This window comes from Corapipo altera, unplaced genomic scaffold (assembly GCF_003945725.1).
Source record: "Corapipo altera isolate COAL_440 unplaced genomic scaffold, ASM394572v1 46, whole genome shotgun sequence".
Taxonomy (NCBI): domain Eukaryota; kingdom Metazoa; phylum Chordata; class Aves; order Passeriformes; family Pipridae; genus Corapipo; species Corapipo altera.
The window spans coordinates 6,964,304-6,988,592 of record NW_020884883.1 but is presented as its reverse complement, the minus strand read 5'-3'; the positions used below and the strand labels follow the sequence as shown (position 1 = coordinate 6,988,592).

The following is a 24,289-nucleotide window of genomic DNA, read 5'->3' as shown; positions in this document are numbered from 1 at the left end:
AGCGTCCTGGTAGGAGCAGGGACTCAGCCACTGTACATGTCACTGTGGTTAGTGCAATGATGGCTGTTGATTCATCCTGTGGACAGCAGAGCAATTTTGTTGCTTTGGTTCTATCTCTGTCCAAAGGCTTTGAGAGTACACTCAAATATCACAGCAGTCCCTGGTACACACTGCTTAACTGATGCAAACAATAACTCAGACAAAATATTTATAATAGGGATGAGGTGCATCACCTCTCTGACTGAATCCAGCCTCCACCCCCTCTGTGTAAGACTAACTGCGAGTACAGGGAAGTGGCAGCATCAGGCTATGGAGTCAACAAATGATGAAAGGAAGGTGAGAAGAAACATATGTTTCAAGAATGCAGCAAGAAGAGCTCTGATAACTACTTCAGCTCGAGAAATATTAGGATATGGCAAACATCCTGTGAGACACAGCAATCAATGGTTGCACAAATCACAAGCAGGACCAAGCATCCAGAAACAAATGCACTGGAAAACAAGTGCCTTTTCCCAGTTGAATATCTTAAAGGGAAGGCAGACTTACAGTAGCCTAGCCTTTGAAGTAGTGGGGCTGTTTTTTATATACATATTTTTATTTATGACTGTGTACTGTAAAATATACAGAAGACGAACAATTTTTCTTCAGAGAAATCAGTCATAGTAGACAGCGGAAAACGGTCAAGTGAGACAAGGATAATATCTTGTAATTTGTGCATATCTTCATCTTAGAATAGGTAGTTCAAGTGGATGTATGTGTAAACTTCTTTCATGTTGGATTTTTACCCCTCCATTTCCCTGCATAAACTGCTTGTTCTCACCTATTCAGGGTTGAAATTCATAAAAACACACAGAGTAAACTTTACAAAAACAAACTTGTTTTCAAAACGCCAACGTATGTTGGATGAAACTTAAGTATTCAGGAGGCAAAACCACCAACAAATAATTAAGTCTTTCCTTATGTTTGAGAAATGTTTATTCTATTTCAGAACAAAATTAATAGTTCTAGTGGGAGGACAATACACGTGCAGCAAACAAAGGACCTTTCTTTTTCACATGCAAAACACTGCAAACAAAAGTGAACTAGTTTCCCCAACACGCTTATGAAGGACAGATAATGTTAATCTCATTTAGTAATGTAACATAGGAGAGGAAAGCTGAAGGCTCTGGATCAAGTTTAGTTTTCACTCAGGGTTCTGCAGTTCACAAATGCACATTACTCTGTAAACAGGTAAGTTTATTATTCAAGCAGGAAGTTCTGTCATCACAGCACCTAAAGACAAGTCAGAACTCAGCCAGCCACGTGAATTGCTATGCAAACACATAATGACCTCTAACCATGAAGCCTCTACTGCCACATCACGCGTCAAGATTAGCATCAGTTCTCTGCTAAGGCTGGGGTAAGTGAGAAAAAGCAGCAAGCTGTAAGCTTTGCCAGCAGCTAGTAGGAAATAGGGAAACATTACAACTACTAAGGAGGACTCAGAATTCTGTAAAACCTCACAAGCCATTAGGTTTCCCCCCCTCCTGTTTCCAAGCATGTAGGGCATCTCCTTTGGTAGAGGCAAGGCCTGGTCCCACTACAGTGCTGCCCTGCTGAGGTAGGTTTCCCTTGGCAAGCAGACACAAACCATCCAGGATCAGGAAGGCAGCCAAGCCCACCTGTTCCCATCCACACTGCTCCCTGTTTGCCTTGCCCCAAGGGAAAGAAAAGCTGAATCTGCCTCTGCCTCATTTGGAGTGAGGGATAACACTAACTAAATCATGCCTTTTCCTGTCATTTAACTCAGAGAAGCTCTATGCACTTCCAGTCAAGCATAACAAGAAGAAAAAAAAAAAAGGATTCCTGATGCCGGTTATAGGCAGGATAATATTTGCCTTGCTGATCTTCAGTCTACAAGGAAGCTCAAAGAGGGGAATGATTAGAATTAAGCAGATATGTATGAACAGTCACGATTAGGCAAATTCAGTAACCCTGTTTAAAAAGGACTAGTGAAAGCAGGAGTTAGTCACTATCCTGTTGCCATGCTACTTGAGATAGAATACATCAAACCTCGGGACACCTAAAGGTCCAGGTAAGATTAACCAGCTGCCTCAAGGGTTTAAGGTAGAGTCTAAGGAGCAAGAATCAAAGTATGAGTATCTACTAAGCAGTGCTAGTTTCAAACATCAAAAATTTGATACACATGTGCGCATCTGGCCAACAAGAAAACACAAACAAGCAGCAGAAGATAGGTCTTAACATTAGTTTTGTTATTTTCTTTCTGATTGTAGGCCCTCTCACACATCTGAACAACAGTTTCTCCTTCCATCAGTAACAAGGTGGACTGCAAATGAGCAATCAAAATAAACTTTTCCATTAAAGACAAGTTTTCTGTTAGGCTTCATATTTCTTCTAGATGTTTTCTTGCCTAGACTACCTACTTGACTGATTTTCTTTTTAAATTTGAGAAAAGTAAGCGATGAATCCTCCAGAACCAGAATGATCAGCACTGCATAATACCTTGAAGGGAACTGAGTAATCTAATGTGAGGTCAAAAGGAGCTTAGCATGTCTTGAGTAACAGTGCCATCACGGTACTTGCAACACACTGACAGATCTATGTGTATGCTTCTATATATATAAACTATATAGTATTTATATACACAGATGTACATGTAAATCTGAATTGGAACACAGTCAAGCAACTAACTGCTTAAATGCAAGAATATCAACTAGAACAAAAACCTGTTGTAACTTTAGCACAAATACAATTGGTAACACATCAAGGAAACATCCTGTCCTTTAAGACACATGAGAATTTCATCATAGATTACAAAATAATCAGAATTTCAGACATCAAGTCGACTAAAATTGCTCCCTCCTTATCTCCTGCTAACCCTTCAAAAAAGAAAAGGCTAAGTAATTAGTGAAAAAAATTAGTGCAGTAACTAATAAAAAAATAGAAAAAAAACAGTGTTCTCTGCTTTACTCTCCTTCTATAAGTGTTATGAGGAAAGTTTTCTGAAGAAAACATGTACAATCAATTGCTTCTGCTGGGGTAAGCAACTGTTAAGCAACTATCTTAAAATTTAAGTTACTAGCTATGTACTGTGTGCTATTTAGGTGGGAAATGATTTAATAAAGAGCAAGCTATTTAAGTGTTTTGGTCCAGAATTAGATGAGCACACTTAAGATTAGTCCTGTTGTTGACATGATTCCCGAAGAGAGATAGTAGTCTGCCTCTTGATAATATTCAGAAAAACTAAAAGCCGTCAGCAGATCGCTTGTTTTCTTTCTACTCTCTTGACTTTTGTTCCTCTGGTACCTTGAGCAAACCAACAAGGATTTGCTTGAGGTGCCAGAGCAAATACATTCTTGTAACATTCCTAATGGATGAGATACACAAAACTTGAGAGCTCACAGCACTGTGTGCACATTAACGATCATAATGATAAAAACCATAATGGAGTATTAAATGGAGTAATTTGTACTAAATAAGTCACAATTGCAAAGTAATACTATGGGAAATTGTAGTGTCTATGCCTTATCAGCAGAGGAGTGGCAGTCTGCTCTATTCAATCCATGCACACCTCTGCCAGAAAGCAAAAGGAAACAGTGTCCCCATTCTATTTTTCCAAATAGCAAAGTTGTGCTACTGTATAAGTGTCAGGAAGAGACAATTCTTCACGGGATCTTTACTACAGTACTTCTATGATTATAAAGAGTATTATAATATACAAATATTATAGGATTGAGAGACCTGTACATTGATACAAATTCTGCCTACATACCACTAGCACTTAATTTCAAAGATTTTTGTAATACATAATGATGCTGTCTCAGCTTGCTGTGATTTAGACAGAAAGGTTAAGCTGGTGACAAAAGCTGCAGCAAAAGTAGCTCTCACACCTGTAACAGACATTCCTTTTTCTCTTTTGCTCATATCCCTGGAGAGGTCATCAGTTATCTCTGTTCATTTACATAAAAGCAAGTAGCCAGAAAAAAAATTATATATTGGTCAATCAAAAACAAAATAGATGTAGTGGATGTACTGTACATAGACTCCATGCAAAATTTTGAATCAAAAGGCTTGGGTTTTTTTCCTGTCAGTTTTAAACAATGTTAGTTTGGTTATTTACAAAGCATAGTTCATACTAAAGACTGCAATGTCCTTGGTGTTTCTGGAAATTGTCACTGGAGGAACAGGAGAGGAGGAATCTGTGAACAGCTCTCACACTTTTCCTTAACAATTGCCAACAGGCTAAACAATCTTGCCTGATTTAGGGGAGTATTTTCTTCAGCAATTTATTTACCTTTGGGACAGCCTGCAGGTTGAGATGAAGGCCTTGGATTTCAGATGAAAGTTGGAACTGTAACAGGTTTACAGCTATTGCCTCTTGCATTTATTTGACTGATTCTTAATTCTTCCTTCACCATCACCAATGAAAGCAAAAGTAATATTTCCTATTAATTTATGGCAGCACTTTAGGATAAATAATTTTTTCAAGGCGCTCAAACATCACTGTAGTGAAGCAAGTGGCAAACAAGAGGCAGACAGATTACACCAATTTCCTTAAACAGGACAAGGTTGAATGAACTATTTAAACAGTCAAATACAAGTGAGTTGGTGATTCCACCCGAATAGAGTTCAAAACAAAAACCCCATGTCACAACAGCCAGGTTACTTATGTCAGCTGCTAAGTACAGATTATTGGCAAAGGTTACATATTTTATGTCTCTAACTGGTTGTATCTTTCAAATGAGCAGTAAGAGCCAGTTACTATACTCTATCAAGAAACAGATCAGTGACAGTAGCAAACATCAGAAGGAACCAGGTAAAGATGAAAAGGTGTACCTGGGTAACCCAGTTTTTCTGCTACCATTGAAATGCTACTGAAAACTGAAATTTAAGTATTTTCCACACCCAAGCAACAGGGAGAAACAGAATACTCAGCTGTAAGTACTAGAACAGTGGAGAACAGATTTCATGAAGCCTATAATTCTCCATACTTTTGTATGTTTAAGCAAACACTCCTTTCAAACTGGAATTGTCTGTTCTATTGGTTGTTCTTTTTTCCATCAGGGAAAAAATCTATTATTAAAAGACAGTATTTTCATGAAGAAAAATAAAATTAAAAAGTAACTAAAATCCTTGATCTTGAACATTAAGAACACACACTCAAAAACTTTGTTGAAAAGGACTTTCGGATTTAACAAAAAAGAAAAAGTCACTCAATCCCATTTCTGAATCTGTAACATCATGTCAAAACTCTTGGGAAATTAAAGCCTGAGCATCATGTACCCCAGAAATCATATTCTTACTCATAATACTCCAACTCTTCCTCTGTTGAATCATTGTTACAAAGTTTTTGGTAAACCTGCACCCACTGCAAAATTTAAGGATCTAAAATTTTAATTTCAAATCATTATTAGGTAAGAAAAATTAGTACTAGTTTTCATCCTCTATTCATAAACCATCAATATCCATTAACTGTGATGATGATGATCTTTGTCACATACTACACTTATGTTTGCCAGTGTTTTGTACTTAACTGACAATATGTTTGTTATTCCAGGCAAGCATTTGTAACAATACAGTAATGGAAACCTGTTATGTGACTAACTATGATACATTGAAATTAAAGTCTATAATACATTAAATACTTTTGTAGTTACAAGTGTGTGGTAATACTGGGTACTGTTGAAAGGCATTTTGAAGAATAATGCAATCATCAGGCATCACCCATCAATATGGGTTCACAAAGGGTAAGTCTGTTTTAACTAATTTGATAACCTTCTATGACAAGGTCAGCTGCCTAGTGAATGAAGGAAAGGCAGTGGACATATTTTTTCTGGATTTTAGTAAGGCTTTTGATACTGTCCTTCACAGTAGCCTTCTGCACAAGATGTCCAGCCATGAGATGAACAGGTATACACATGGTGCTCTGGGTGAAGTATTGGGTTCCAAGGGTTGTAGTGAATGGGGTTACATCTGTCTGGCAACCAGTCACCAGCACTTTCTCTGAGCTCAATTCTAGTGTCAGTTCTGTTCAATATGGTTATCAACTGTTTGGATGCAGGAGTTGAATGCACCATTAGCCAGACTGATGATGATACAAAACCAGGAAGTGCTGTTGATTCTCTTGAGGGACAAGATGCCTTGCAAAGGGATCTAGAGAAACTGGAGCAATGGGCTATGATTAATGGCATGAAATTTAAAAAGTTGAAGTGTCAGATTCTCCACCTCATATTGAGTAACACCAGACACAACTATAAATTCGGAGAGAGAAGTGCCAGGAGAACAGTTCTGCAGAAAGGGATCTGGAGGCGCTGGGTGACAACAGGTTCCATACAAGTCAGTGAGCCCTGGCAGCCAGGAGGGCAAACCCCATTCCAGGGTGCATTAAACAGCCTCACCAGTTGGTCAAAAGAGGTGATTTTTTTCCTGTATTCAGCATTGGTGCAGCCTGGAGCGCTGTGTGCAGTTCTGGGCCCCATAATTTAAGGAGAATGTGAAGGAACCTGAATGCATCCAGAGAAGGACAAAAAAGCTGATGAAAGGGCTCGAAGGCACGTTCATGTGAGGAGCAGGTAAGAACCTTAGGTTTGTCTTGTTTGGAGAGGATGGGGCTGAGGGGGTGAACTCATTGCTCTCTAAAGCTTCCTGAGCAGGGGAAGTACAGAGCGAGGTACTGACCTCTTCTCCCTAGTATCCAGTGAGAGGACATGCAGGAATGGTTCAAAGCTGCACCAGGGAAGGTTCAGACTGGACATTAGGAAGCACTTCTTTACAAAGAGGGTGACCAAACACTGGAACAGGTTTCACAGACAGGCTTGGGGCAGCAGCCTTCTGTTCATGTTTAAGACACATTTGGATAACACCTTTCACACCGTGCTTTAACTTTTGATGAGCCCTAAAGTGATCAGGCAGTTAGACTGATGAACATTGCAGAACAACCCCTTCCAACTGAAAGATTCTATCCTCTTCTAAAGTTAAAAAAAACCCCAAAACCAAAAACCGAACAAAAAACCCCCACCAAAGCACCCAACCAAAATCCAGCCAATCAAAAAGCCACCCCGAAATCCAAGCCACTGAGAGATGAAAAGAGAAGCATGAATAACCTTGCTAAGGAGGTAACTATACAGTATGTTCAAGTGCCAAGTAAAAAAAATTTTTTTTTTTGAACAGAAAAACAGAAGTTTTTGTGTCAAGTACACGGAAACAGTATTTATTTCCACTGCAACATCAATACTCCAGTGTGAAACCCAGACAGCAGAAACATAAAAGTTATGTTTTGGTTTTTATGCCTAATATAGAACACAAACTCACCAGGGTACAGAAGATGCATTGGCATTGTGCTATTGTTGTCATCTGCTCCACGGGATATTCGCCAAGGCAGAGCTTGCAGGACACTAATGGGTCAAGCACCAAATCCCAGGTAGGCCTGTATCTTGCTGTAGTCATTGCAGAGCAGTCTGAAAAACAGCACAAAAAGGAAAGATACTCCATTATTTCCTTAAATTAATACTCTACATTTCTGCCATTGGAAATAACATTGTCAGCTGCTGCCTGTTGGGTTTGTTTTTTTCTAATGACTTTGCTGTAAACAGCAATAGCTAACTTCTTGCTGCACTTGCTTCACTGTCTGATGGAACTTCATGTAGAAAGCAGAACGCAAAAAACCCACACTGACAAAATACAAGAGCAAGCAGTAAATACCTTTTGGTCACAGGTTTTTGTCAAACATTACACATGCAAAAATCTCGTTTCCATTTTCACCACTAGTTAAAAGTTTTCTCTCACCAGTATCAAAATTTACTTATGACATTCCTTAACCTCAGCTACCCAGGTAAGATTCAAAAGGTCTTTCATAAGCCAGGCATTTATTATGCCCCTTTTCCAGCATGATGATATTGCAACTCACAGAGCCAGATATTTTCATTCCCAAGAGCATGACAAATAAATCAGTTTGCTGCTAATTTTAGAAAGAAAAATAAATATTTTGAGTACACTACAAGTTTTATCCTGCATTTTTCTTCCAACACTTTCAATATACTGAGACCACAACTTTGTCATTGCAACAACCAATTGGGGAAGATAAGAGCACAAAGTGAGCTAAAAGAAGGGGTTATAATACCTATATATAACTCTAAAGACAGCAATAGGACAGGACCATGCAGAGCATCTTTATCCTAGGCTTCAGAGCCCCGATGGAGAGTTGACAACTGATTAACCAGAAAGAAAATAATCTCACACACAAACAAATGTGTTCCCAAAAAGTGTAAAGCTAATTTACAAGTTTTACAGGAAGAAAAAATAAAAACCTACACAGCTCCCCCAAACATCTAGGGTAATTTATAGAGTACATCAAATATTAACAACATATTTACTAGTAATATTTTATCACTGTGACACTGACCTTCCAAGTGTAGAAAATTCACATCCCAAGCTGCTGAGGGGTTCACATTATCTCACCTCTGTCCTTCGATAATTAGGTGGTTCCTTACCTTCTCCACACCAGCAGTTATGTCACCCCAATCATGTTTACAGTTTTTTTCAATTCTGGTTTTCTTTTTTCCCCTGCCTTCATCAGCCCTTGCAGGAACTGCCTATATCTAAGTCACATCTGCGAACTTCGCAAGACCTCCAGAACTGTAAAAAATTACTTTAATGCTTACTAGACTAGATTTAGGTAGATGTTCAAGCAAAATGTGCTTTTTGTCCCTGAAGAAATCACATGCAGACTTCACAAATACTTCTTTGGAGTCCAAGGCTTTGATATTTAATCGTGGGCATGACTCCACCAAGGTCTCTAAAATTTCTGAAACAAACTGAAGATTTTGTCAGCTCCTCCATTCAGTTTAACTCATTAGAAGATGCTTTTTATAAGGTACATAAAGGACACCAAAAAACTTTTTTCTAGTGCAGCCATCAGGGAGAAGAGGAGAGAAGAAACATTAAGCAACTCCATTTCCAGGGTCGCTCTGGATCATTTCCTCTGAAAGCCCCCACAAACTCCACACTGTTTCAAAGGAAACAGATGAAAGAGTTCCACAGAACAACACATGAATAATGGCTACACGTCACAAAATACAACTTGTGCTGTGCAGTGTGTTCTGAGACCTTAACATCAAGGTCTGACACAGTGATATTAATGAAACCCCAAGACTTTTAAGGTTATTAGGCTGCTTCTTTACTGTCAGTCACCACTACTTCTTCATTTAACACAAATTACCAGCAAAACCCATTTTCTTTTTCCAAGCTTTGGTTTAGCTGACATTTACAGACAGTTTCATAAGGTATTTGAGAAGAAGTGACCAAACACACCTGAACTGTCTGCTATTGTTTGGAGTGTCCTTTGCTTGTCCTGACCAGTTTATTGCATATCTGATACTTATGGTAGCAAGTGGATGAAACTAGCAAACAAACAATCAAGAAGGATAGATTTAAGTTAAGGATGCACTTGTATACATCAGGCAGACCAAAATCCTAGTGAATTTTATGGTGAAGATGTAAAATCCAATACAATGCAAACTAAGGTTTACCAAATATATGATACAACCCAATTCAGACAAAAAAAAATTTAAATATATATTCCATGTGGGTCAATAAGTGAAGATAAAGGGGAAAATATCAACATTTCAGCCCCAGTGCTTACTGTTGTTCCCTAGGACATTCAGAGGTTTACTGGTATCCCTGTGGTAATTCTTCTTGCAGCACAACTATATTGCAGTAACACCTCACTGGGAAATATTTCTCCTCTTCATCTGCTGCAAAGTAAGAGTGAATCAAAGCGAAATGTCTTTCAAGCTGGTTCCCAACAGGCCAGCAGAAACTGGCTGCCCTGTACAGCTGGCATGTAATTCATGCTGAATTCAGCCATCGTGATAACCAAGTAAAACCTGAATTCAGCTTCAAATGGTAGCAGACCTAATTCTCCTCACCCCTCCTTGCCAAACATCTTTTAATAATGAAATCTTACATTTATGATGTGACAGGATCAAGAAATTTGCCACCTGGTCTTGAAAAATATATACAAAAAACCTCCACATCCCAGTGGATCATCTCTGCTGGGTATCTCTTTAAAGGTAGAGAGAATAAAACCTTCCCAAGCACAGACTAGATCTTGTTTCATGATCATCTGGCACACTGCTGCAAGTAAATAATAAGCTTCTGTGTTTACATCATGATGTTTAAAAAAGCTTTTTTACAAAAAAAAAAAAACAACAAACAAAAACCAAAACACAACAACAACCCAGCACAAAACCAAACAACAAACTCACAAGAGAAAAGCAGAGAAACAAACACCTTCTGTCATAAACAGATTAAGACTCCCACTGTTCCACAGTTGTGGCCTCTTATGGCTTCAGATTGTGTTCTCCTGCATTCTAGTGATGAGCAATGTTTCAGGGACAATGCTACGTAATTGCAAGAAAAAAGACAAGATAACTAAAAGAAGTTCTAAAGAAACAAGATATCGAAAAATGCCTTGGTTCGTCATTGTACTCAAGGTCACCAGTTACACAAACAGCCAGTAGAAAATTTTGCCTCTTCATTTGGCTACCTGCTATGAGGCCTCAAGAAATACAGCTAGCGAAGGTACAGAACTACAGACCAATATACCCAACTGAATAGACCTTAGCACACTAAATATTTAGTTCATTGGACATTTAGTGTTGCTTACCAAACTCAGTCCAAACACCAGTACTGAAAACGGACACAACAAATCAGACTTAGAGACACAGAAAACCAGAAGGGAAGTTGGTTGTCAGTTCAGAGACTACAAATTCCACTGCAATCAAGGTCAGTCTCATTTTTGTATTTTTGTTGACTGTGGTCCATATCTGATAATATTGAATTTGTAAAAAATATGGTCACACAGCACATAGTTTTCTAGGACATCATCCCAAAGCAAGCTGAAAGCAAGAAGCATAAGAAATAGCTTTACTAAGAGTTTGTTCAGACAGTCTTGTCATAAATAATCAACAACCTGACTAATAACTGTTCAATTCTGCAATCATGTGCATGCCCACACTAAAAGGAAACCACTGCATAAAGAGATAGAAGTGACTGAAGTCCTGTTGCTGTAAAAACATGTCAATATATTTAAAATGTGATTGTTAGGCATTCCAGGAAATGGGTATGGAGAGAAAAGGAATCTTTCAATTTTTTTCACTTCTGCAGAACAATTAATGAATTAAGTGAACACAAATTGTATTTCTGAACAGTAATCCCTCAGTTTTTGGTCCACCTACACAGACTACATTTTCCAGTGAGAAACAGCTGACTTGACCTCTAGTAAGTCAAGAATAGAACGATTCTTTCTTTCCAGACCTCAAAAAGTTGCAGAAAACAGTGAAACAGAAATACTGTGAGAGCTTCTGTGAAAGCAGGAAATAATGCAATTTTTTTCCATACAAGTCATTGAAGAAGTCATAAAACAGGATGATTTTTCTTACTGCTTGCTAGTCAAGTATTTTATGGCATTATACAATCAAGCTGCATTTGCACTGCCAACACTTCAGATACATGACCACCACTGTGAGAAAAGTGTGACTAGAAAATAGGGTTGAATAACAGTCATATGAGCACACTAACTGGTGGGTCTTTTTCACCAAGCAAGACTCAAAATAGAGATTTCAGCAGAATCTAAATTTCTGCTTTAAATCAAGGATGGGCTTAATTTCTAAATTAAGAGCTTCAGTCTCCTCTCCTACCAGATACAGGTAATCAGGTACACTTAAGTCATCTGCCTTAAGGAGTTATCTTAATCTGAATTTACTGACACAATGAAAAGTACCTCTTTTAGAAGTCAAGGGAAGGGATTTAAACAGGATTTAAAATTTGTTCTCATTCCTCTCATCCCTCTCTGTCAAAATAACTCTATTAAAAGTTATACAGGCTACTAAATGAAATCAAACACATCTGCTATAGTACAGTTTTAGTATTGTGTATATATATTTATAGATAACGGTATATATGTAATTCAGACTACATTTCCCCCTACATGAAGTAAAACACATCTGTCACATTGTATTTATTTAATATATGAAGTATGTTTATATACTATTTATACCATTTTTAGAAATACATAAAAATATAAAAAAACCCAAAACAATTTTTTTTACTTACGAGGAAAACCCCACACATTTCTCAAGTGGAGTCATCTGCAGAAAGGCTACTACATCGCACTGTGGGACTGGCACTGCCTGCCACATCTATTAAGTGAATATTTTTGACTCTGACCTCAACAATTCTGAGCCTTCCTATGCAGCCACAGCTGCAGCTCACTGCACACAATCCAACAGCTTTCTGCCATACCCCCAAGGCAGCAGGGACCTGTTTACATGATCAAGGTTGGTGGCTAAGGGTGTTCAGCAGTCTTGCAGTTTGCATTATTTGTCACCCCTCTGTCAGAGTTTGAACTTGATGCCCTTTTTCTTTGTTCCTAGGCTCTTAAAAAGATCCTCAGGATTATGTGAAAGGAGTCTACATAATATCGTTGACTATATGCAACTATACCACAGATAAAGGTCATTTAAAAGTCACTTTATAAAACAAATTGAATAATAAATCCACCCACTAGGTAGATTTTATGGTAACACAAATTGGCAGGCAGATTAATACCTCTCATTTATCAATCACTTAGTTACTGGCATCTATCTAAATGAACTGTCTCCAGTTCTTCATCCTCACAGAACTGCTTGGGAAGTAAAGCAAAATCATTCTTTGATATCAGGCAAACTAACACATGGAAGTTTGGATTTACATGGATATTCAGAGACTTCTAACTTCAGAGTTTTGATGCCTGCCTTCTTAGGTTCTTAAATTCTGTCAAATGCCTACCTAATTCTAAAGGTCCACTCACAAATCTGATCTCAAATCAACTACATTATCTACAGCTTAAGTTCAGCAGGTAGATATCGTCCTTTGAATTCCAGACAACCCCAACCTGTAAAGCCATGTTCTGTCTTCCAGCAGTATAACAGGCTGCTGTTTTCAGGTATAACTCACTTCAACACATAAGAAACTTCAGCTTGTGCAGAATACTGCAGAAAGTCATGTCAACACATTGTCTATTCTGAACTCTCCAGACCTGGCCTTTAAGTCCTTACACAGATTAACCATCAATTCCATCCTCACTATGTTTTATCTTCAAGCTATTCCAGTGCCCAAGCCCAGAAGGGATAAAAGATCACGTATAGGCTTAGAGCACTGTCAGCAACTTCAGTCTCCTGGACAACATAGCTCATGGGAAACAGGCTCTTATCCTGAGTTGAAACAATTACTCCAGGGACTTCAGTCCACTCACGAACAGCCACTATGTTTCTTTGCTTCACCTTCCCAACTGATTTTTATATATATATAAGATATGGCTATATGAGTAACATATATAGAGAACATAAAAATATATACATGTATAAAGATTACACTGAAACATTCCAATGCGGAAGGAAAAAAAAAAGAGAAAGAACATCTAGTTTTTCACTAAGGAAAGGTATTTGAACAATACCATTACAAGTACAAAACTGTACTGCTTCGGGGACTGTCCTAGTTAGAACAGCTGGGACCAGTTCATGACTGGATGGGTGTAACCCAAAACTGGGTACTCTATAGCCCTCCATGCCATTTCCCAGAAACTGTTATCAATAGACTATTTACACCCTCTGCCCATAGAGCCTGACTCCTCAGGCTATAAACTGGTTGTTAAGAGGTCTGCGAGATAGGAGGGTGCCCCCTGTCCTCACACCCATTGTGGAACTCCCGGGCCTGAGGGAAGTACTGGGCATTCCTGCCTGAACTGGAGCATATATAATCTTGGAGTCTTGAAACTTTTTTTAACCACTCGTGGGATCCAGAGGAAGACTGCAGATCACCACTCTTGACTGGACTGCAACCACCACCCTTGACCGGACTGCAACAGCACTCTCACCAACAGGTTTTCCCCTCTCCTTTTACACTTTGGACTCAGGGGGCCCAAAGAACACCACTCTGTTCATGCCACAGGGTCCTGGGTTATACATTTGGGTTTTGTGGGTTAAAGCCAGTTCTTTGTCTGCATAATCATACTTATTGTATTATTTTATTAAATTGTTATTCTGACTTACAGTCTCTCTTTTGGGTTGAGTTCATTTTCCCCTGCTGGTTTACCTTTAAACCAGCACAGGGACAAGTCATTTTAGGGAAACTTAAAAAAATAAATAACCAATAATTTCTTTGCTAAATACCAGGCTAAAAACTTCTCGTTTCTTTTCCAGAGAAATTAGAGCATCATATAAAGTAAAAAACCCCAAACCTTAGACGACACAGCTTGATTACTGATCATGAAAGGTTTTAAATATTAGAAATTAGTGGTCAGTTTCTAGATCCATGGATGTATATGACAATACTGCCTATTAAAGTCACGGGTGAGTAGAGAGAAAAAGATACTATGGAGACAAAGGCAGAAAACAACAGATTTTTAAAACTTCAAAAGAAATGCCATAAACTCATCATCTGTCCATGCAGAAGTGCCTCAGAGAGCTAGATCCCTGTACATATTCAAAAAAATACAGCTGCTGAATAATGTGACAGAGCCAAAGACTTTCCTGACCTTGCATTTTCCTGTGTTTGTCACCAGCTCTGGTGCCACTGTGGCTTCTTGAAGCATTGCCAAACAGCAGCAACCTGAAATAAACTGGGTGAGGCTGTTATTCAAACCCTGTAGGCAGGGCTGAAAACATTTCAAAGAGAAAACAAAAAATCACTTCACTCCATCTGAAAAAACTGTAGATGGGAAAGGCAAATGGTCAGGCAGAAGGGAAAGAACTGGAAGATTCAAAGGTGTGGAGAAAAAGAAATTTAAAGAAAAAAAGGAGTAAGAAGACAGACAATAGAGAACAGAAAAGACAGGAGACAAATGAGGAGAAAATAGAAAAAAACAGATCATCTTCCTGGCTGTTCTCGGAAGTAGTGTATTTTGTTGTACAGAGTAAAGTAACAATTGAAGTGGAATTCCACTGCACTATGCCCCAAAATATGGCATGAATAAAAGGACAAAAGTGTGGAAATACTAAGGAACACTGCCCAGAATTCACGTGTCTAATCAATGTTTGCTATCCAAGAGATTACAAAAGCAGCAGAGCACCTCAGGGAAAAGCTGAGAAATCTTTGCACCCTTCCATTTCCCAGCACCGGAGTCCCAGGTCCTCAGCACACCTCAGAGCACTCTCAGCAGCCAGAGACACAAGACCTTATGATAATTTGAAACAGTTAGGTCAAGAGGATACGCATTTTAAAAGCATCTTCATAAAACCCCATCCTCATCATACAGAAGGAAAAGCCTGGATGCTGTAGCACTGGTGTATCAACTAGATTTGAAACTGCCACGAGTGTAATACATTTCGGTCTGGAGAGAATGAGCCTGCCCTTCTCACTTGCTTTTAAGACTCATGAACCTACTAAAATTCTCATTAAAAATTCCCATAATTTTTTTTTTTTTACTTTACTGCAGTGAACCACTGCCTTTGAATACTGGGGCCAATACCAAGGCACCATCTATGTATTATTGTGGCAACCACTAAACCCATACAAAAGTGTGGAAGGTCATAGGTTAAATCATTAACAGTCAACATGTTTAAGCTCTGAGTATTTTAGAGACAGGAAGATCAACTGCACACAGAAGAGATCTGAAAGTGAGGCAAGATGAAACCAACCTAAAAGAGACTGACTGTAAAGCCAATTGTAACCAAAGCATGCAACTGAACTGCAAAAACCCCCGAACACTATCTGTCAGAAGTCAGTCGAGATTGGATAATGTTATAGCTCATGAAGGTCCCAGCAATAAGAAGGGTATAGACAATTCCACTGCTCTCTAGGGTAACATTTTATTTTATTGTTTTCCAGAAATTCCTAAGGTACCCTGTCAAAAACAATGGTTTTGCTATGTCTTTCCTCCCACCCCTTGTATTTCCCCATGTTTTTTTCTCTTCTCCAACTCTTTTCCCCTCCACCCCTTTCCTTGTTTCCTACTATTCTTTCCCTCCTCTCTGCTTACAAGAACTGATGAATTAGTACACTCTGGCCTGTCTCCAGAACAGCAGTAAATCAGTAAGGAGCAGTTTCAAACTTTAACATACCACAAGCTTTTTCCTTCTTCATAGTTGACTCAGAAAAGTATGTTTACACAAAGTCCAACTAACATCAAGCTTGAGCTCTGTGAGAGTTTTCTTCATCCGGGGGAAAGAGAAAAAAGTCGCGGAAGCTTAGATCTAGAAACCACATTTAAAGCTATGCAAAGTTACTGAGAAACTGCAAATATGAGCAAGGGGAGTGGAGCCCCAGTTCTGACTGAGACACTTGGTCCACCAGTCAAAAGGAAATCAAAACTGTCCATTTACTTGCAACTACGAAAAAATGCTTAGGACATGCTGTACTTCCAGTGTGCTTTACAAGTCTCAGATGAGGAACAGAGTACATGGGACTGAAAAACCCACCACAAACCCACTCGGGGTCTGTCACTTGCATACCAACAGTGGAGCTCAGGTTTGAACAACAGCTCCCATGTTAGTTTTAAGACAACACATATGCAAGTACCATCCCTTCATATGCTACACTGGAAATCCAAATGTTTGGAGTTGAAAACAGCATTCAGAGTGGGGTGCATTCTGGGTAACTTACACATAAGCTCCTTGTTCCTGTGACTCAGTAACAACCAAATTACTCCAAGAAGATACTTGTAAGAGACAACATCTTTCACAGCTCCCAGTGTGGACAAGTTCCCAGTCTCATGTCCCAGATCTACTCTGCAGAGATGAGAGTGAAGGTTTCCCTTGTTCTGAAGGGTTATCTTCCACAAACAATATTAAGAGGAAGTAGAACCAAAAGAGCACACATCAATGGGACAAGAAAGAATATATTGCCAAGATGCAACATAAGAGAAAGACTCTTCACAGAAAAATAACTCTTCACAGAGGTGTTTTGTGCAGTCATTACAGTCATATGGAAAGTTACTTTTACTTTTTTCAAAGCCATGGCTAAAACCAGCAGTTCTAGGTAGAAGTTGGACAGCTTGTCTGCAGAAGCAACAGCCTCTATTATACCATTTTCCCCTGTGAATTAGATGTCATGCTATACACAGTCATTTGCCATGCTGGTGTGATGCACCAGACTAAGCATAAGGAAAAAATTAAGATGGGATTTAGATTACCCAAGATAGTTATCTCCTACGGTTGGTGCCTAAAGAAGTAGATTTTAAGATAATTGCCCATACTACTTATTCAGTGAGAGGAAGGAAAGCGATTTCAAATGCCTTCAGGGGAAGACTGTATGTCTATTACCAGGCACCTCAGCCAAAGGAAAAACACACGAAAAGAAAAAAAAAAACAAAACACCAAAACAAACAAACAAAAAAACCAACCCAAACCCAACAACAACAAAACCCTACTACATCTTTCTGTCAGAATTGTCTCCTGATAATAAAAGAAGAAAATATTTGAGAAGTCCTGCATCTCTCAAAAACTAATCAACTATTCATATAACCTGATGCTTTACATGATAAAAATTACACCTATCAACTAGGACATTTTACAACAAACCTCTGGCCCAACAAATTTGATAACTCTGGATACAAATATCTCTTTCTGCACTGTTCAAATCCCATTGATTATCCCCCTGCATTCTCCTAAAAGTTTTTCGTCTTTCTATCTCCCTTCCTATACAAAATACTGCTGCTCTAATTTCCTCCTGCTTGAAGCAGCCTGCCCTCTTCCCATCATATCATTTGTATGACAATCCAGTTCTTCACTCTCACCTCTACTGCACAGTATCCAAGGGAGTGCAGCCTAAATCAGCCAAACAAAGAGTTCAGGGTGTCCTACTAGGCAACTGGCTTGAAACAAGTTTTCCCTTTCTCTGGCAGTTTGCCTTTGAGCATAATATTACAAAATTTTGTTATATTTTGGTCTATGTTAATACTTCAGCCATGCTAGCTGAAGTATTAACGAAGTGAACGAAGTGGTGTTTGTTTCCAAGATTCTTCTTGCACATCCCAAATTACATGTTTCAACTATATTTCTCCATGTGCTGGTGTGACAGCCAGCACATGACTGTGCAAGGACAGGTCACTCACATGGGTTAGGAAACTTAAAAGTCAGATTCTTATTATAGAGTAACACTTTAATTTGGGGCAGATACTTAATTTGGTCTGGTTTCTTTCTCTTAGAATGTGATGGTCTAGTCAAGTCATTTAGCACTCGTCTTGCAAGACCTTCAACAAACACAATTAAGAGAAAGTAAGAACATCAGTGTGAACCACTAAGACTGCATGCACCAAAAAATGACAGTCTGGTGATTAGAATATCACCCAAATCATAAAAAAACCCCTACTGATAACCTCTTCTGCCTCAAACTGACTGCGTAACTGAGCAGCTCACACAGCTTAGTCATGCCTCAGTCAGACACATCAGCTGGTACCTACCACAACACATAGGCTGAGCTGGATGGATGGATGAGCAGTGCATTAGCTGTCTAAGTACATGTTTTCCTTCACTTCTCTGCAGAGAATCAGCACTTACAGTAATTTCAGAGGTGTAAAGTATTACATTACATCAAGCCCCAGCTCTAATCCTTCACAGTAACATTACTGTTGCAGAGTAATGCTTCCTGTTTCATTGTTGTTTTTCCCCTCCCTCCCTACGTTTCACAACATTAGCAATACAACAGATATATAACACTTGTTTACTGCAGAAAGAAGTAGCATTCTAGCACCCTATCTGCACGTGGCAGAGACTGTGCCTAATGCCTCTGCAACCACACAGGCATAGATACCAAAACCAAAGGCTGAAGCACTAAGGGCATGTAGAGACAGTTGAAAGCATCACAGGGAAGAAATGAAAGAGCACAGGATCACCACAGTGGAAACACTCCCTTCAGGGCTCCCCTTGTCTGGGTAACAAGTACAATAAGTTACAGGTCTTTGATTTTGGGAACACACACAGAGGAATGCTACTGGGATTTTCCCTGTACCACTCTGTATGCTTGAGCACAGCTCAAAAATCAATAGGTATTGGTCTTTGGTTTATTACTTCTAGTTTCCATTTAGTTTTCTCCTTTAACTCACTGATTAATTGCACTAAATTAAGATGCTTTTGGATGCGTGAACTATAGTTTTTCTTTCCTCATTTCTAACAAAACCTTAAGAACAAACTACTGGTAATTATACAGTGGCAAAGGGCTTTCCTTGCCAATTAATCCATTTAATAAGGATAAGAGGCAACAGGTAGAAACCAATGCACAGGAGGCTCCACCTGAATGAGGTAGAACTTCTTTACTGTGCAGTGACCACACACAGGAATAGATTGCCCAGAGAGGTTGTGGAATCTCCCTCACTGGCAGTATTCAAGAATGTCAGGACACAAGCCTCGGCAATGTGCTCTAGGACAACCCTGCTTGAGCAGGGAGCTTGGACCAGATGACACCCTGTGGTCCCTTCTAACATTGACCATTCTGTGATTCTATGATTAAGACCTTCTGGACTTTTAACCTTTTATTATTATAGAAGAGACTTGGCTTTTGAGTTACCCAAGCAGAAGAGATGTCAAAAATTGTTGCAGGAATATACCAACTCTATAGAATAAGCTATCAAGAAGTCATTTAAATAAAGTTTTTCTAACATATCAGCAAAATAGATTTGAATTGCAAGAAAAATAAAGAAAAAAGCATGTTGCCTTACATGTCGTTGTATTGTTATAAAGAGAAAACTGAAGGTACTTAGTCCATTACACCTTCTACATACCCATATAGTTCATCCTGCTAAAGAGGGAACACCTCAGGTACCAATTAAGCAATGCATAAATACCCAGTGTGATCAGAGTACTTAGCTTTGCTGTAGATTCAGTATGCAGTAAAAAGCGACAGCCTACTCAAGATAGGAATTCCCTGCTAACATTTTGCATTGTCTCTCAGTACTCCCAGACCATATTAACTCCCTTCCCAAATTAACACAGACATGGCAACAGGTAGCCAGTCCTGGAGTTTTGGATATACCCCATGCTGCACGTTTGTCAGAGCAGTTTTGGTTTGTATCTCTGTTCAAACTGCCTGCATCCTGCTCTATCTGTAACTCCTACCTGCTTGTGAATGGGGGCAGGAAGGATGTTAAAACACAGTCCTTGCTATGCATCTTGTGGGTCACAGTGCTGACCTGCTTACTATCAGAGAGCACACTGGGCACAGGGATAGAAAACGCATACCTACTCTTCAGTTTCCCAGCAGAGAGACCTGGCTTGATGCATAAAGCAAGAGAAATTTGCATAGACTTATTCTGGCAAGGCAAAAACATTTTTGAGGCAGCTTAAGCTTGTGGTCATCATTCTAGGGGTTTATAAAGAAAAGGATTAAAAACAAAACAGTCAAACAAAGAGCTTTTTTCAGTGAGTCTCTGTGGTTTTTAAAGGAAGTTAATGGAATCATAATTTAGTTGTTTTATTTCCTAAAGAAGGAAACAAATAAAGCAGTGATACTTACATGTAAAGCATTGACAGAAAAAAGCCTCTTCATAAAATAAGCTCCTTACAGAGGTCCAAGTGATCAGTCCATTACCTAAAAGGTGACTAAAGTTTGTCCTACAAAAACAAGACTCAGGAGAAGACTAAGTTCTTTGAAGACATGCTTCTCCCTTTGCAAAACATCTACGTCAAGCCTTTCACCTTGGACAGGAGTTATGTCTGAAAAAACCTTTTCAGGAGCTTCACAGATACTCATATGGGTGCTCTGCACAGTCTCAACCAGTTTATTAACACAGATCAACTGCAAATTCCTCTGTGGGAAAAAGACTTTAATTTTTATGTTTGTACAGTGTACACTGCAGTGGACCAGAGGTTACAGAAGTTAACATCAATACAAACAAGTTATAAGACAATTCAACTAATGGTCATAGCCTTGGTATGAAATTCTCTGCCTCAGAAAACAGTTGAGCAGCTGCATGTAGGGGGTAACCATTTTATCCAGACTCCTGAAACACTCTTTGAGCAGTTCTGACTCCTGGAGCTTCCACCCTTTTGTACACAGCCTAAAGCAATCATGTTAAATAAAGAAAAAAAAAAAGCCTTTTTACTCAAAAAAGTTACAATTAAAAAGGCTGAATTAAAATTGGTAGGCAGAGATATTCTATGCTTTCCAGAGGTCAAGTGTTGAACATTTTAGATAGTAGGAAACTCTCCAAGTTCAACTCACACTTTCCCAAACCAAACAAGATATAAACCACAGAAGCCTGCCCTCTTTTCCAGCTTCTGGGAAGATCACAGATGAGGTCGTTCATTATGGTCCCAGCCAAGTAACACAGTACACACACACCACCCACCTCTTGAAACATACCCCTCTATTTAAAGGGAATCCACTGTACTAAAAAATTTTTTTTTTGGGGGGGAGGGTAAGTTCTGTAACTGTCACTTTTTCCTATTTACTTTAATGGTCACCACTGTTTTATGTTAAGGACACTGTGAAAAAGTAGCCACAGAGGTCTAACCCACCAGTTTAAAATAGATATTTGGAAAGGAATTGCTGCAGGGGTTCTAAACCAAACAGCATGGATTACAACCCACTGTTTAAAATTAGCTTTTGTGGTTTGTTTTTAGATATTCCTAGTAACAAACTCAATCTGATTGCCCTTTCTTGGTTTATTTTATTGCACCTAGCAATCTAGGTGGCCAAAATTAGAAATTTAATTTCAAATATGGCTATTAATTTTCCTAAATATAGTCTACTACATGAGTAAGCTGTGTCACAGGTCTGAAAGTTTTATTGAGTTTTGGGGTTCTTTTGGTCCAAGGACAATAAATGCTTGACTAGCAGTTAAGAGCTGTACATGCTTTTAGGATTAAGTAATTTGTCAATAATAAAATTACACAGGAAAAAAAGAAATCCAGAAGGAAGGAACTGAACCTGGAACATCTTTGAATTCCTATTGCATATTTAATGACAAGAATCCACCACCAGAGAAGTGCTTAACCATCAAAGCTATCCCACATCTCTTCTGAAATCCTTGGTTAACCTACATTGTCTACCAGTAGACTATTTTGTCCTAGTTAATTAGCAAAGGTAGCTCTTTAGTTTCTTTCCAGCAGGAAACCAATTAAATAAGACTCAAGAGAGTAAAGTAGTGCTACGTTAAAAAAAAAAAAAAAAACAAGAAGGAAGAGCACAGTAGCTGGCTGCTGCTTCTCCAAAAGAGTTGGAACAAGCCATTTGTTCAAAAACTGGAGACACAAAGCAGTCCATCTCCTTTACAGTGGTCAGCAAAGATGGGAGCAAGAACATCACAGCTTAAACGAAGGTGCTTGGTGGGCTTCAGAACTCACTTAGGTGGGAAAAGCTAGAGCAGAGCAGTGTAGGAAGACTCCACAATGCAACAGAATATGGGAAATTCAGGGTTTCTTTCATCCACATCAAACTCTGTCCTAGATAGAGAATAGGGAGTTTTTAGCATCAGACATACTGCACCAGCTGTAAGTCACATTTTGCCACAAACTTTAAACCTCTGATGTCACACAGTTGAGTTAATGGGCAGTTTGGGAATATGACTGACAACACCACTAGGTCAGTAACTACCTGCACATTCATAGTCTTTCCATACTTTAAAAAAAAAACCACCAAAAAAAACCAAACCCTACTAATGAAGGCCTACAGGAGATTGTGAAAATGAGAAGGACATGCAGACCAGGAAACACCTAAATACTACACCTAAAAACAATACACAAGCTTTCTACGAGGGGCTTCTGTGATTGTTAGAAATTAATAAAAGTACTCAACCATTTGTAAAAATGGCTAATAAAGATAAAAAAGTATAAAAATAATGAAAGCAATACAGAAGGAGCCAATTATGGACAAAAAAATGGCTCTAGAGGAAGAATTCAGGCTGTTGGGCAGAGATCTCTTCTCCTGGGTGCTGGACAGCAATACAGGCTCTTGCACTTGGGTACAACACTTCAATACTGAGTGACAAACTGAGCTTAACTTCCAGCATAGATTTCAGTCACCTGAGCCTGTCTGAGGAGCATGCACCATCACCTGCTAGTGACCTGAAATAACCAGGAGGTCTGGATTGCTGCAATGCCAGGAGTGGTCAGAGACTTAGCAGATGGAAAAAGCAGGCAAAGTGGCATGTACTGCATAAAGCAATATAATTATCCAGTTTACAGACTGTTTGTACTCTCTCCTGCCTTTTCTACTAATACTCAAAATGAAGTGTTTTCTTCTGTGCAGATTGGTTTTGTTTTTGGTTAAAAGAAAGTGTGGTTGAAAAGTGGCTGTTGTGCTAGGAACAGCAAGCAGTGAGGTTTGAGAGGGCTCCGAGTTCCTGGAGAAGTTCTTTCCATAGTCCCTGAGAAAACTACTTTGCTTATGCAGCTCAGCTTATGCCTGTGACAGACCAGCCACCAACCTGCTTTCTCCCCAGACCTGGGCTCAAGGCTTTACAGAAATGGGAACAAGTACCCCAAGATATGACAAGGACATTAAAAGGAGAGCTGATTAATACAACAAGCTGTAAATCAGCCTTTTACCACAATGGAAAAGGAAAAGGATGAAGTGGACAGTTCCTTTCTGAGATGCAGAGCTCTTCAGCGGCTTCATTCCTACTGGCAGTTTTTATTCTGAAGTGTTGTTTAAAGCCAACCTGCAAATTTTATAGGAAAGTGAAACTGGATTGAGACATGAAAAAACCAAGCCAGAAGAAAAAAGGAAGAACTTAATTTCTAACTACTGGGGATAGGGGGAATATTGCTGAGATGACAGCAAACATGGAGAGAGCTATCAGTTCCTGTTGGGATCAATACGCTAACAGGAGAACAAAAAACTGCAGTGGGGCTTCTAATGTTCTCTGATCGATGTCTGAATCCAGAGTCAGAAAGATTTCTCAGTTACTGCTATAGTGAATTTGTGTACATTGCATTCAAAAGAAGCAGAAAAAGTGGAAGACAGCTTGTGAAAGCTCAGGAACTTTGTTATGCAGCAACAAGACCCTTTTGCACAAGACAGATGATTGCTTAAAGGACTAGTATGCAGTGGTTGCCTAACTTTATGAAGGTCATAATACACAACAGCAGACAACTGCCTTGACTTGTGCCTCCTTCCCTACTTCCATACATTGCCAGTACATTCCAACACATTTAAAGTACTGGAACCCTAGTGCTTTTCCCTGTTGCTTTCTGCATCTGCAGTACTCAGTGTCCCCTACTCCCTTCTCACTTTGCTGAACTGGAGGAAAAGAATATCCCCAATTCCACTGACTCTTGCAATCACAACAGAAAGGTGACCAGTTATAGAGATC

General features: G+C 39.1%; 1 protein-coding gene across 7 annotated transcripts in view; it reads right to left on the bottom strand.

Moving 5' to 3' along the window:
* Positions 1-24,289, bottom strand: part of RNF144A (ring finger protein 144A) — a 63,370-nt gene that overhangs the window by 17,917 nt on the left and 21,164 nt on the right. For 3 of the 7 annotated variants that reach the window (XM_027641053.1, XM_027641049.1, XM_027641052.1), the window contains one exon: positions 7,312-7,457. In XM_027641053.1, coding sequence (XP_027496854.1) covers positions 7,312-7,446 — 135 coding nt within the window. In that variant the 5' untranslated portion in view covers positions 7,447-7,457. Of the gene's footprint in view, positions 1-7,311; positions 7,458-8,489; positions 8,635-9,640; positions 9,753-16,641; positions 16,840-22,319; positions 22,419-23,522; positions 23,636-24,289 lie in introns of those variants that run through there. The other 4 variants (XM_027641050.1, XM_027641047.1, XM_027641046.1 and 1 more) reach the window with 4 other exon arrangements.